The sequence below is a fragment of the Glycine max genome, chromosome 11 (genome assembly GCF_000004515.6).
Source record: "Glycine max cultivar Williams 82 chromosome 11, Glycine_max_v4.0, whole genome shotgun sequence".
Lineage (NCBI taxonomy): Eukaryota > Viridiplantae > Streptophyta > Magnoliopsida > Fabales > Fabaceae > Glycine > Glycine max.
Window position 1 is genome coordinate 18,560,557 of NC_038247.2, and position 15,027 is coordinate 18,575,583.

Below are 15,027 nucleotides of genomic sequence, written 5' to 3' on the forward strand. Positions count from 1 at the left end.
TTCTATGTAATCAATTGTTGCATTGATTATGTCAAAATACATAAATTTTTTTAGTTCTCTATAGCAAGATAAGATAAAAAAAAAATTATTTATTATAAATTTTAATTATAATATAATTTATATATTATATAATTAAAATATTTATTTAGTATAAATTATAATTGTATAAAATAAATATTTATCCTGCATATTGCATAAAAAATAAAAAATAATTTTTCATCATAATTTTAATTAATTTACAGTAAAAAAATAATTTTAATTACATTTTTAACTTATGACAAATATTTTCTCTATTAAATTTTTAAAATATTATAATATAACGTAGTTTGTTTTGAATTTTTCAAATAATTTTTATTTTTTAATTCAATTTATGTTTATTTCCATTTTTTATTATAAACTTTTAATTTTTAACAAATTTTACTTTCAATGATTTAATTTGACGTATTTTACTTCTAACCCTTCAGAAATTTATAAATTTTATTTGTCATTTTATTCTTAATATAATCATATTTTTACCCTTGATTTTTTTATTTTTTTTACAAATTTTACATCTATTTTTTTTTATTTTATCAAATTTTACTTCTAACTTTTTATTTTTATCAAATTTATCTTTAATTTTGTGTTTATTAATAAATAAATATTTGAGGTGAAATTTGTAAATTTATTAAAAGTTTAGAATAAAATAAGTTAAATTAGTTTATTAAAAATAAAATTTGTTAAATATTAAAAATTTAAAGATGAAAATTTATAATTAAACCTTTAATTTAATTTTATAACTTAAATATATTTTTATCCCTATTAAATATATTTAAAACATAATTTTATCTCATAAGGTAGTATTCGTGCGAATAGTGTATATGTAAATTGGTTTCTTTTCGGTCACCGTCACTGATACTCGGTCACCGGCATTTGGCTTTATTCACAGAAACGTCGCAACCGTGTCTTCCTCACCGGTGGCGCCTCGTCTCGAAACGTCGCCTCCCTCTGAGTTATCTCAGTTCGCACCTCGCAAGCGACGTTCCTGGAGGCTAGGTCTTGTTTCTGGCTGATTTTATTCAACCATTCTTTGAAACCTGTGGTTGTGGTGCGCGCTTAGTGCTCTGTTTCACTGTTTTTAACTGCATACTATTTGAATCTTTCTTACTCAATGAAAAATATAGATACTGCACTTCATGGTCTTAACTATGTGTGCTCTGATTTTCTTTTGGTAACTATGATATTGGTAGGAAGTTGTTCCCCCAAAAGCATGACAAATCTTCGTTGGGGACCTTGAGCGTACACAAGGTGGGTATTTCCCTTCCAACGTCAAGGACCAATTAGGATTCGAACATGAATCACTTGATAAGGGACAAGCCACTATCATTTGTGCCAACAATTAAAGATGTCATGAATTATTTAGAATTCTTTTTAATATAGACTGGGTCAAGTGAGTCAACTATTGATCCACCCCTGTAACTTAGTACCCCGACCTCGATGACCTGTATGAATTTGATAACATTAGTGGAGAATACACAGTTTAATGAAATTAATGAGTGACATACATCTATTTACCAAAATGCGCCGTTTCATTTAACTTGCCAAACTCAAGCTTCTAATTAATTTTGTTGTTTGGACTTTCACTCCGGCGACTACAGCTTGACCTTCACAGTGATTCCAAAATTTTGTTTCTTTTTCCTGATGGTAACTCGTCATTCATTCTTATGAGAATATTTCATTCAGCTTACATTTGATTTGATTGGGTGAGTCTTGAATTTTGGCCTGCAATTTTTATTTATTTTTTACTTTTGATGAATTTGGTGTCCTAAAATCTGCCCAATTCATATTAAAACAACTACTTTGTTCTACATTAGCCAAAGACATAAATAATTTTTTTTCCAGAAAATAATAGCATGTTTTTAAATTACTTCATGTTCTGCAGATTAATTGCATTTGGAATATATGATGGCTAACTACCACCTTTGCAGGTGGGATAACTATATTTGTAATCTTAAACTCAAACTCAACAAGGGTTGGCATGATTCACACCATTTGAAGAAGCACCCTCCAACCACCAAGCTCAGGAAAGGAGTTTTCAAACTGAATTATAAGTAGGCTGTGAAAGGGCCATCACATTGTATGGCATTGCAACTCTCTTTTCAAACTTAAGATGCTTAATGCTATGGGCTTCTTTGTGTTGTGAGTCTGGTGTTTCATTTGGTTGTGACACTACCCATTCTTTATAGGTGCTCAGGTAAATTTTGGAATTCAAAAGCAAGATATAAGGTTAGAGCTTAATCATGGTCTGTCTGCTTCATCCATTGAAGAGATCCTGTTATTTTGACTTAAATTTTCCTTGCTTTAAGTGAGTTTTTATTTTTATTAATTGATTTTATGGGGGCACATTTGTAGGTTGTTTTGTGATAAAGTGTTCCCTTCAAACCTAAAGTTATTGTGTCCTGTTTGTCTCTCTTTCATCTTCCATAGCTACTTCTACCTTCTTCTGGAATCTGCAAAAGGCTTCTCAAGTCATCCTCTATGAAGTTTGTGAGTTTTTTTTACTGTATCCCTTTTTCGTGTGTGCCTGTATGTGTAGTGGCATGTGAAAGAACCTTCTATACACTTCAGGAAAAATGTTCTCTTCATGGTTTAAAATATTTTGTTCTTTCCTGGGTTTTGCAGACATGTTTGAGCAAAGGTGGGGGGTTTCACTTCCCACCATGTCATATGCTAAATTTTTGTGGGATTAGGATCTTATTAGATTGCCCACTAGACCTTTCTGCTCTCATGGCCTTCTCTCCTGTACCAACTGCTCTGGATTGCTTGCCAGTTGAAGAAAGCTACAACACTGAGGCCAATGCTTTTTTTGATTCAAGGTTTGGGTCTGGGAAAAGGCAGAAAATTGAAAATCTCCTTGATGCTAAAAGCTTACTTTTTGCTGAACCTTGGTACAAGACTGTTAATAACTTGCACCTGTGGAATGCCTCTTTCATTGATGTTGTATTAATATCCAGTCCAATGGGTATTATGGGGTTGCCCTTTCTTACTCGAACGAAGGGTTTCTCAGCTAAGGTAGTCTTTTGATGTTGTAAGTTGTGATTGTTATTATTATTGGACTATGCTCTCATTTTTGTTAATTTCTGTCACCAAAATGTTAGCTTAATAGTTAATGTTTGTTCAATTGGTTAGATATATGTAACTGAAGCATCGGCAAGAATAGGCCAGCTAATGATGGAGGATCTTGTATCAATGCATGCGGAATTCAGGCAGTTTTATGGACCAGGGGAATCGAATTTCCCTTCATGGCTGAGGCATGAAGAGCTTGAAGTCCTTCCTTCTGAATTAAGAGAGTTAATCTTGGGAAAAGATGGAGTTGAGTTGGGTGGTTGGATGCCTTTGTACAGGTGATCTACCATTAGTTTGCATTTTATCTCAAAACTTACGTAGGACTAAATATACTATATCCAAAACTGAATGAAGTGTGCTTGACTAGTACATGCACTGGTTCTATGATATTTTATTATCTTGTGATTGATTACTTGTATTTTTTCATGTATAAATGCTTTTGACTTCCTTGTTGCTGCCTTGCTTAAGCTTTATCGCTAACCCTTGATATGTTTGAGAGTATAGAAAATGAGGGGAGAGTAAATTTTGAAATTTGAATCAAAGAGAAAATGTGAACTTTTGTTTCTAGAAGTCAACTTTCTCTTTTTCTTTCTATTTTCTTTCCTCTCATCAAAACTGACCATAAGATTCAGCAAAATCACTTGAATCCTATTCAGGGTATGGGATGGATGAGTTTAACACTCATCTGGATTCTGGGATTCTATCAGGTATTTGCCTTGTGTCATTTTTATAATTTTTATATTTTATATGTGCTCATTTGGCAATTATATCTGTATTATATTGTCTTTGTTAGTGTAGTTAAGCTGTTGCTTTTTTCACTGTTATGTAAACCTTGTTGCTGTGTCCATTTCTTCTTTAAAGTCAAATATAGCAAATTTTGGTTGAAGTTTTAATTAGTGGAATTTCTCAGTGCAGCTGATGTGAAGGATTTCATGCTAAAGATTCACACTGTTAATTATGCTGAGGAAGTTTGCTTCAATGGTACATTGGTTATAAAGGCATTCAGCTCTGGTATAGAAATAGGCAGTTGTAATTGGATCCTAAATAGTCCAAAGGGAGATATTGCTTATCTTTCAGGATCCAGCTTCATTTCTGCACATGCAATGCCTTTTGATTACCACAGTTTACAGGGGACTTGTGTGTTAATTTATTCAGACTTCTTATCCTTGGGTGATACTCAAGATGGTGAGAATGGGGATAATTACTCTGTTTCAACTGCTGATAAGTTACTGCCTATTAGGTATGAAATTTTGAAATTTTATTCCCCTTCAAACTCTATTTTGTATCCAGACACTTCAGTTATCGTTGTTCAAGTTTTCATCCTCTGTTTGTAGTAATGAATATTTATGTCTGTTTATATTGACTTTCATGTTGGTTATTGCTGAAAGTTCTCAAGATTTGGCTGGATTCAACCATAACTCTGTTGAGTATTCAGAAGAAAAGGAAAAGCTGGTTTTCATATGCTCACATGCTATGGAACATATCAAACAAGGCGGTTCAGTTCTTATTCCTTTTGATCGACTTGGAACTATTTTGCTTCTTTTGGAGGAAATGACAGCATCACTTGAAGCTTCAGATACAAAGGTGTCCATTTTTTACTATGTTCTCTTTTAATCAGTTATCAAAGTCAAGAAAAACTATGATGGAAATGTGGGATATATTTTGAGGGTGTCATTAATTAGCCCTGTTGTCCTGCAGAACCCTATACCCATATCCTTTTTAGTTGCTTGTTCCTACTAACTGGTAAAATGCCTGTCTTTAGCAACCTATGTGGCATTAGCCTTAAGTTCTGTTTGTTTTCTTATTCTCATTTTCTACTTTTGTTTGTCAAGACACTTGACCAGACCAAATGCCAGTGTTCATTATTTAAATTTTACTTCCTTCTACTTTTTTTGTTTGTCCTTGTAATGGGAATTGGGAAAAATAGGGAATTTTGAAGTTCCATCTTTGAAGTTTTTAAAGTGAATTAGAAATCTATTTAACTTTCTAGTCAAATAAACATAACTATCTGGAAAATGGATTTCTGGATTAATGTCTTGTATGCTTACTCACTGATTTCTATTATTAAATAATTGCAATTTTCTATTTGTAGGTTCCGGTTTATATAATTTCTTCAGTGGCTGAAGAGTTACTAGCGTTGCTTAACATCATACCTGAGTGGCTTTGCAAACAGCGGCAAGAGAAAGTACGGATTATTAAATTGGTCCATTGCACTTGCATACTTTTATGATTGAAATATGTTTTTGATCCCTAATAAATATTTGATTTTTACATTTGTTTCTTAATAAATTTTTGTTTTGCGTTGAGTCTCTAATAAAACAATTTTGTTTTTGGTCCTTAACACTTTTTTAGTCCCTGATAAATTAGCGAATTTTGTGTTTATTCCTTGATAAAAAAAATTCATTTGTAATTAGTCGGGATTAACACAAAATTCGCTAATTTATCAGGGACTAAAACAAAATATCAAGGGCCAAAAACAAAATTGATGTTTTATGGGGGACTCAACGCAAAGCAAAAATTTTTAGGGAGCAAACTCAAAACTTGAGTATTTATTAGGAATAAAAAACATATTTAAGCCTACTTTTATTTATAAAGTTTGACTTGGGTTTTACCTACTTTAATTGGTGCCTGCAGCTATTTGATGGGGAACCATTGTTTGCACACCTCAAGCTCCTAAAAGAGAGAAAAATTCATGTGGTTCCTGCTATTCATTCTCATGAACTCTTGTGAGTTCTTTTTATCATGTTTTTTCTTTATCTTCCCGTATAATAAACTGTTCATAATGGAAGTGATTAATTTAATGTTTTTTGCACTTTTTATATGCAAATCAAGTATTCTTGCAATGTTAACTATTTGGGGAAAACTTTAGTGCTTTATTGTTGAGTTTCTATTAATAGCCTCAACTACTCAAGATATGAGAAGCATTTGTTTGATTTTAACAAACTGCCATAAGTCAAACGGTTTGCATATTCTTTATTTATTTTCTAAGTTTCTAACAGAAACTGATGTGTTGCTTGTAGAATTAATTGGCAGGAACCATGCATTGTATTTTGTCCTCACCGGAATTTGCGTATGGGTCCTGTTGTTCATTTGCTTCGACGATGGTGTGGTGATCCAAAATCTTTACTTATTCTTGAGGTATGATATTTTCCTCACTTAATAAAAAGTTATTATGATGCTTCACTGTAGTCATTTTATTCCTTTTTTTTGGGGTAGAAATGTATCTTGATTTGTGCAGTATTTTAAGTTTCGTCCTTTTAATGAAGTTTGAATGTCTTTGGCCTATGTTGCACTGAATTTACTCTGTGCAGGATGTTTTGAATCCACTATCACTTTTACCTTACCAGCCTGTTGCAATGAAGGTTCTTCAATGTGTATTTCCTGTTGGAATAGGGTAGGTTTACCTTTCCCTTAGTTACTTCTTCCAATATATCATGTACATTCATGTATATCTAATTGTTCTTACTGATAATTCTCAAAATCTCTAACAACATCTAGCCGGTAACGGTCTATATAGTTGTGTCACCCAAAGATCATAGGGGGAAGAACCTATCAAGAATGTAAAATGCAACCTTGATAAATTGTTTGATAACTGATGATTGTACAATTAACATTGTATGGATGGGCTCCTTAGTGTTAGTACCGTATATTAACTTTATGTCCTTTTATTTCCCTTCCCTCTACATTTCAAAATACTTGTACTCAAAACTTGGTGTATTTTTTAAAACAGTATTTTCTTTATAATTTTTTCGTTTGAAATGCAATATATAATATAAAACTATTAATATGTCTTCATTTAACAGCTTCAGTTTTTGGGATTGTTTGTTTATGACATGGTAGCATAGTCTCTTTGACCACGTGGTTTAGAGTTTGTGTTAGGAACCAAGAATTGAAATGAGAAAGAAAAGAAGACTAGTAAGAAAAGAACAGAAAATATGAGAGAAAACTTTCTTCCAAGGGTTTCCCTTTATCAAAGAGCTAATGCTCAATCTACAAATGATAAGATCTCCCTCTCTCCTATCCTTCTTCCCCTATTTATATCTAATAAACTTCTCTAACTAACCAATTAATCCCTTAACTAACTAATCAATATCCTAGCTGTAGTAACTAACTCCCCTTCCTTATAGTCCTAACAATACCACGCCTCCTAAAACACAACCTTGTCCTCAAGGTTGATAACATGGATTTCATGTAACTGTTTTCCCAAAATCTACTGGCTCAGTACCCATCTTCATCCCAATTTGCATATTTTGACAATGACAAAAGGCTTTCATTGGCCTTCGCAGTAAACTGAATCACATTGCAGCCACTCATTGTTAAAAACACAACATAAAATTATGCATGTATCTTTATCAAAAAAGTGTAATCTCAGCTGACTACAATTTGATCAATGTGTTTAGCATTCTTTCTGTTTTTATTTCTGCATTGCAGGTTGCATGAAGTTCAACCTTTACTAAAGACATTGCAGCCGAAGACTGTTCTGGTAATTATACAAAGATTACTGTATAGTTTATACTCTATATTATTGTATTAAGAATATACTTATGCATGTGATAAAATGATTATTTGTTTTCGTTTTTATTCCTTTCTTATTCTCTAGTGTCCGGAGGAGTTGAGACTGCATATCAACTTTTCAAGTGAAAAGAAGTCTTTCTCCGTTTTGTATTATACTGAAGCTGAAACTTTAAAAGTACCATACCGAAAGGACAGTTCAGAGTTAAAAATTGCAACTGATTTGGCTTCCCACTTTTATTGGAAAACATTCAAAAAGGAAGAAATCAATATAGCAAAATTGAAGGGAGAGCTATTAATGGAAAATGGTAGGCATCACTTGCTATTTGATAATGATAACAAAAACTCCTTGAGTAATAATAGGTCTTTGGTACATTGGGGTTTGCCTGATTCAGAAAAACTTATGGCTGCATTATCAAAGATGGGCATCAGTGGAAATATACAACATGGTGTGAGTGATGCTAAATCACAAACTGTGTGTATAGTTCACATACAGGACCCTTACAAAGCCTCGATAGAGATTGGAACCACTAGTACAATTATTACTACTGCTGATGAGAATGTGGCTGCCTTCATTTATAAAATTGTGGACAACATTTTGGATGGAGTTTGATGTAAATGTAATGGATTTTCTCGTATTGTTTGTAAAAATGCTTGTATTGTATGAGCATATTATTTATAGTTTCAGTTGTAAAATTAATGTTTGGAAATGATGTGTTAAAAGTGAGAGTAGAAGAGTTGATTTTATTTAGATGATAAAATATAATTACTTCTGAAATGGAAAGATTATATATATATATATAAAAGATATCTATGAATAAATTTGAACCGCATAATTAAATATATAGGGCTTGATGTTTGTTGGGTAGAGGGCTTGAAAACGAGTGTCGGGATGGAAGAATTGAAACTCATTGATGCGAAACTAGAGTGTTCGGTGGGTAGTGGGAAGGTGAAGATGGAAAGAGGGAGAGAATGTTTAGGGTCAAAACAGACAATTTGTAGAAACATAAAAAATAATATAATAGTTTAATTATTTGTTTAATATAAAACATTTTCTCTCAAAAAAATTTTAAAAAATAGTATCAAATCTTGTCCGTTCAAACATTTGGAAATACATCTAACGGTTAGCTTCAAGCTACAGTAATTACTGTTTTCATTGGTCCACCGGTTGGGGTGGCCAAAATAAACTGAACTGTAGTTAACTGAACCAAAATTAACTAAGAAAAACTTAACTGTTGTAGATAAAAACTGAACTGAACTATTTTTCAGTTCGGTTTTAAAGAACTAAACTGCTAAATGAACAATTTAGTCAACTGCCATGAACTGCCAAACTGTAACCTGAGTTTGGAAAAAATCAGTTTCAATGAACCCGTGACTTGATTTCTGAATATTTTCATGTTTTTCGTAAGTGGTAAACCAAAGTTTTGACTTGATTTTGTTTTTTTCTCTTTTAAATTATGCATGTTCATTGATGCGGATGAAATATGGGAATTTCTTGGGCCATCCAGATAATAAAAGGACTAAAATGCTCTTTGTTTTTTCACTGATCGACTATCCATATGATTAGGGATCGAATTTGTGTCTTCTACATTATTAATAAAACATTCAAATGAATTGAGTTAATAAATATATTATGTTATAAATAAATAGTCATTATATATAACACTAAAATTTCTAATTTATATTGAATGTACATATAAATTTACATAATAAATTTTGTGATGATTATTTTTTATCTAATAATTAATTTATTTACATATATAAATTATAAATAAAAATCATATGTTTAATAAGTATTTACATATGTTAAAAAATATTAAATTTATTTAATTATCAATTGTTATAAAAAAACATTTAAATACATCTTTTAATTAAATATTATGTTTATTTAATTTTTAATCATTATAATAAATATCTAAAAACATCATTCAATTAAATATCAAATTTGTTTAATTATCAATTTTTGTAAATAAATTAAATAAATAAAAAATTTCTAAAACAATAATTTTTAAAATTTTTTACTATCACGATAGTATATAAACTAGGTAGTTGAGGTCCTACTTTTGTGGGATTCCAGAAATTTTGTAAACAATTTTTTAAAAAATAATAATTAAGAGTTGATACTAAATTAAGGATATTTTTGTAAAAATATATTACTTTATTTTTAAACAATATATATTTTAAAATTTTAGGTGTCTTTCAACTGTAATTTACACCATTAGTAGTTGATTATTAGATTTAATAGGTATTGCTTTTTTTTATAAAAAAAAAATTAAATTTTAATAGTTGATTTTGCATTGTAAAGTATAAGATTACTAAATTTTAAACAGATTTGAAAAATATATTTTGTATATTAAAAAACTCATTATATAACTTTTATGTCTATTATATAGCCATATTATTTGTTTATAACATAATGTGTCTATTAATAATGCAGGAGGCACGAGTTCGATCCTTACTTGGACATTAATTTTCGTATGACTCATACGGATCGTCGATCCGTGAAAAGTGAAAGACATTTTAGCCCTTTTATTATGTTGTTGGGTGTCCCAAAAAAATGATGGGTGCCCCTAAAAATTCCCATAAAATATTATAGTTGTTTGTGTCATTAAAGTTTTGGACCTAATTCTTAATTTGTTATTGTGTACAGAAATCTGCATTTTATTGTTTTTTTTTTCCTTTAGGGAAGCATAGCTGCATTTAAATTTCTTATATCGTTCTTGTTATTCTACAGCATAAAGGGACAATTTCTTATAACATTTTTATAATTTATTTATTATATTACTTATCTAATTCTATTTTTTTTCTTACACAATAAAAATGAGAAGCAAAAGTAAAATAATGTAGCATTTTTGTAATTAAAAATGAAAATAAAAATATTTTCTCAAAACAATTGGTCCTTAAAAACAATTTGGTGAAGTTCAAAACAATTCAAAGCACATTAGTTCAAAATGGTTTAGTTGAGTTCAACTATGGTTTAGTTCAAATTGAATAGTCTTATCCACCTGTGAATCACTTAATGCAATGGTTCAGCGTAAAATTTACCATTAAAAAAGACTTAATTTTACTTTCAACTTTTTAATTTTTGATGAATTTTACTCCTAACAAATTAATTTAGTGCATTTTACACTTAACTTTTAAGAAATTTGAGGATTTTTTCCTCTGTCGCTTGACTTTTAACATAATTACACTTTTTACCTTCCAAATTTTTATATTTTGGAAAATTTAACATCAAACTTTTTACTTTTGACAAATTTTGTCCCATTTTTTGTGCTCATTAATTGTAGAAGCAGCTAACATAAGAAAAGAGGTCGAATTGTGTTTTTAGAAATTTTAAATTTTTTCTGACCAAAAAACACGTTTATTATTTGATACATATTTTATAGAAAAAAATGTAAAGGGTTTTGAAAAGAGCTTTTATTAGGCGATGATTTTCTTTATCAACTCAAAATAAATATAAGATCTAAAAACAAATTCAAATCATTTGTTAGTTAAGCACAAAGAAAAACAATAAAGAAAAAACACTCAATAATTTATATTGGTTCGTCTCTACCTCGAGACTATGTATAGTCCTTGGCAATCCACTAAGTTTTCACTAACTTATCAAAAGTTACAAGTATTTTTCAATGTTACTTTTGACTCACACAAAGACAAATTCTACCCTAAGCTTTACTTCAACCCATTATTCTTTGTCATATCAAGTCAGGGCTGGCTCTAAACAAATCAACAAGATTTGTTGAAAATTTGCACAATGACTAATATGTGATCGTTTTATAAATAGATATATCACTCAACACTTTAGTTTTTTCTCTCGGTGTATACAAGGTGTTTTGGGAGTTTTGTATCTACACAAAATTTACAGAAAGCTTTACAAGGAAGAATGAAAGAATATTTTTTGTACAAGTTTATTCGTATTTTGTTTCTTCAAAACTTCTTCTATTTATAGTTTTCATCTTCAAGTTTATGTTGTTTGTTAACAAATGGATTCTTCACTATGTTCTTCATCTAAAGTCTTGTGGTCGTTGGAGCATATAATGCATGTTTCTTCTTCATGCAAAGTCCATGATGATAGGTTGGTGTGTCACCTTCAGCAAAAAGTCACCTTTTTCATTAGAGCAAGTCTACACATGTAGAGCACACCTTTTGATAAAGATCAACATTTCCAACTATGGATTTCATTTATTCCTCATAGAACTTTGACAGATCCTAGGAAAATATTGTCTAGAAAAGAGAATATCAAATACAAAGTATTAATGAAGATCTTAAATACACTACTTAATGTTATGTCATATCATCTTATATGAATGTATCATCTGAAACATTAGACATAGAGATATAGACCATGATCTGATAACACATCGGACACAATTTTTATCACTAGTATTTATTTGAATCCAGTTAAAATAATTAAGAGTCTTGATTCGTCTTTAAGATATAAATTTGCAAGTTTTGTAAAAGTTAAAAGTAAAATATGTCAAATTAAAAAATAAAAAATGAAATTAAATCTAAAAAAAGGTACACAAGTTACTTAGTTAATGTCAAACAAATTTATCATTAAATAAAGTATTGTACTTTTTTTCTTCTTATCATCATCTTATCCTTAGTTTCAATTAGATATGTGTATGCTCCTAGGAACTACCGCTGAAGAGTCCTATTCATTTTATTCTTTAGGGTGTGGCATTTATCTAAAGTTTTTCTTAATCTGAATCCTTCATCGATTATTTTCTAGAAACATTTTTCCTTCCGGACAAATTGAAATTTTCCAATAAATCAATGTAAGAGATTTAAATAAATCATTGAAGGAACACTTTGAATTCATGTACAGATTTTTTAAATAGAAAAAAAATATCAATTGTATTAGTTATTTTAAAAAATTCGAGACATTGTTATGATTATTCATGTTTGCAACATCATCTACTTCAAGACCAATCAAGGTCACACTGTTTTACGAGAATACTTCAACTATGTGGGATCAACACGGACTTAAAAGAACACTCAAATTGAGTGTATTTATCCCCAAGGCCTAGACTCTGAAGAGTCTGTCAGAGTCTTTCCTTCCTGATTCAGGATCTAGAAAATATTTTAACACATAGACTCTATCTATGAACTATACAAAATACACAACTCCTCAATTATTCTCAAAATAATTTTAACTTGTTGTGTCTCAAAGTAATTCAACTTGTCAAGTTTTCACATTGGATCCCATCATAATACTTGTCGCGCATTAACTATCGCTTTTAAAGGGTCTTACAGTCATGTAATTGTATGGTTCATAACTTACAACTCAATGCACACAGCATCTCAATACACATGTGATCTCGCAATTTAACACATACTCAACTTGTCACTTACACATAGTTCATCACACTTTCATAATTCCAATACATCATGTTATCATGCTTCATGCATCATATACATAGCATACATTAATAATATTAATATGTTATGTTCATATGACTAATCATCTCATTAAAACATGCATTTAAAATCATATATGTATCATTAGAGTTTAAACTATGCAATACACGCAATTATTCAATTGTTTTCAAAATCATTTTAACTCGTCACGTCTCAAAGTGATTAGACTCATCGGGTTCCCCCAATGGAGTCCATCCTAAAACTCATCGCACATTAACTCATCGCCCTTAAAGGGTCTTACAGTTGTGTGATTGTATAGTTCATACCTCACAATTCAATGCATATAATATTTCAATACACATATATCTTACAATTCAACACATACTCAATTTATCACTTACACACAATCTCAATCACAATTTCATAATCTCAATTTAACAATGTATCACGCCTCATGAATCATATACACATCACACTGTAGGAATATTTGCATGACACAAAACATATATATATTAAATCAAACTATATTATTTTCAATTAAAAAGAGTTTCTACAACAATTAAATTAAAATTGTATCAAAAAAAATTACTACTAAGCACTAACTTTACAACTTTCTTTAATTTATTATTTTATTACTTTTATTATTACAATGTATATATAAAATGTTGATCATGATCGTGGGAAGATACAGGATAAGACAATAATTTGTATAAAATAAGCAACTAAAGAAAAGATTATTTAGAATATAATTCACGTTCTTTAATAAAGTGCAATTGACGTTCGTGATGCCAAATATCAAAAGTACAGTGGATTTTTTCAATCTACCGCAATATGCAAAACAAACATAGAGAGATTTTTTTCTTTTGACTATTTATTCTTTATCACAATATGCTAAATTCAAATATAAACTCATAACTCAAATTAACTAGTAAAGATATCATACTAATAATTCGATTTCATCAATTCACACTCAACCCTAGAACACATCAATTGGTTTGTCAAGTATATATAATTTGCAATTATAATTGTAAAGATAGAATTAAAATTGCATAAACACCCCAAAATTCATCCCATTTGATCCTCTAAGGATCCCAATGCATGTTCTCACTATTCTCCAATTATGAATAACTCATCCCTCACCTCTAAGCAGACTCACATGTGTAGTCTGACAGCGATAATGACATCTCTAGCGGTTCTTTAAGATTCTTCAAGTTTCTCCTCTGATCACTCTATTAGGGTTTCCAAGCATTAGAGAGAAAATGAGAAGGGATTGGAGCCTCAAATTCACTGTCTTTGTGCAAGGGGAATCTCCACACACATTATTTCGTAAATTCCAATGGTGATAATGTGCAGAAATATGTTCCAAATATAGTGTTTAAATTTTAGGATGATTCAACGATTAACGAGTTTGACATTGTAATTTTATTAGGACAGATTTATGTGTATGTGAAAAAAAAGAGGATTTTTAAAGAGAAAGACTCACGAATTTGGGAGGAAGAGAGAGGGTTTTATTTTTTTTACGAAAAGTGAAATGTTATTAACGTCTTTGTTTTCAATTTCTTTGGATGCTCCTTCAAGTATATTCCTTCACACACACACATTGCAAGACATCTCTAGATTATGTTTGGATTAAATTTAGGAAAGTATTTTTGCAAATTTCAATACACTAAATAAAGAAGAAAAAAATGTTATCTCTAAAATGAAAGTATTTTTGAACTCTCAACTTGAATTCAACTATATGTACTTATTTGTTGGCTTGATTTGTATTCTTGGCCTAGGTAATAATGGGCAATGACCATAGTTTAAGCTTAAAATAAAATTCAATGATTTTTACATCACGCTATTTACAAATTGTAGTTAAGGTTGAAATTGCCTTACAATTACTAAAATTACATAAAATTGGTCGGTTTGAAATAAATCGTGTTGGAAGAGAAATACTTAACTTATATGCACTTAGAGTCCCCAACCAAGATTAATGTACCCGAATTGTTTTAAATTCTTTGCTACCAGTATAAATGAAAAAAAAAAAAAGGCACCCTTAATACTTATTGTGGA

The 15,027-nt window shown here is 30.2% G+C and overlaps 1 protein-coding gene across 9 annotated transcripts; it reads left to right on the plus strand.

Annotated features, from left to right (window-relative positions):
- The first annotated feature begins 844 nt into the window (after window positions 1-844).
- Window positions 845-8,324, plus strand: LOC100797797 (integrator complex subunit 9). Of its 9 annotated transcripts, none has more exons than XM_041007032.1 (15): window positions 845-1,084; window positions 1,227-1,284; window positions 1,635-1,739; window positions 1,965-2,230; window positions 2,389-2,523; window positions 2,659-3,048; window positions 3,166-3,380; window positions 4,013-4,342; window positions 4,491-4,686; window positions 5,195-5,287; window positions 5,737-5,828; window positions 6,123-6,240; window positions 6,414-6,496; window positions 7,534-7,585; window positions 7,703-8,324. In XM_041007032.1, the coding sequence occupies exons 5-15, from the start codon at window positions 2,515-2,517 to the stop codon at window positions 8,225-8,227; spliced, it is 2,103 nt and encodes a 700-aa protein (XP_040862966.1). In that variant the 5' UTR covers window positions 845-1,084; window positions 1,227-1,284; window positions 1,635-1,739; window positions 1,965-2,230; window positions 2,389-2,514; the 3' UTR covers window positions 8,228-8,324. The 9 variants fall into 9 exon arrangements, with proteins under 9 accessions (XP_040862966.1, XP_006591178.1, XP_006591175.1 ...); XM_006591115.4 differs by lacking the exon at window positions 1,635-1,739 and having other exon boundaries at window positions 1,965-2,113; window positions 2,223-2,279; XM_006591112.4 differs by lacking the exon at window positions 1,635-1,739 and having other exon boundaries at window positions 1,965-2,113; window positions 2,223-2,262.
- The last annotated feature ends 6,703 nt before the right edge of the window (window positions 8,325-15,027 follow it).

Bases quoted from the DNA above. Each gene is read 5' to 3' on its own strand.
- LOC100797797 (XM_041007032.1), top strand. The intron at 3,049-3,165 runs GTAGTCTTTTGA...TCAATTGGTTAG, and splicing joins CGAAGGGTTTCTCAGCTAAG to ATATATGTAACTGAAGCATC. The intron at 6,497-7,533 runs GTAGGTTTACCT...TCTGCATTGCAG, and splicing joins GTATTTCCTGTTGGAATAGG to GTTGCATGAAGTTCAACCTT.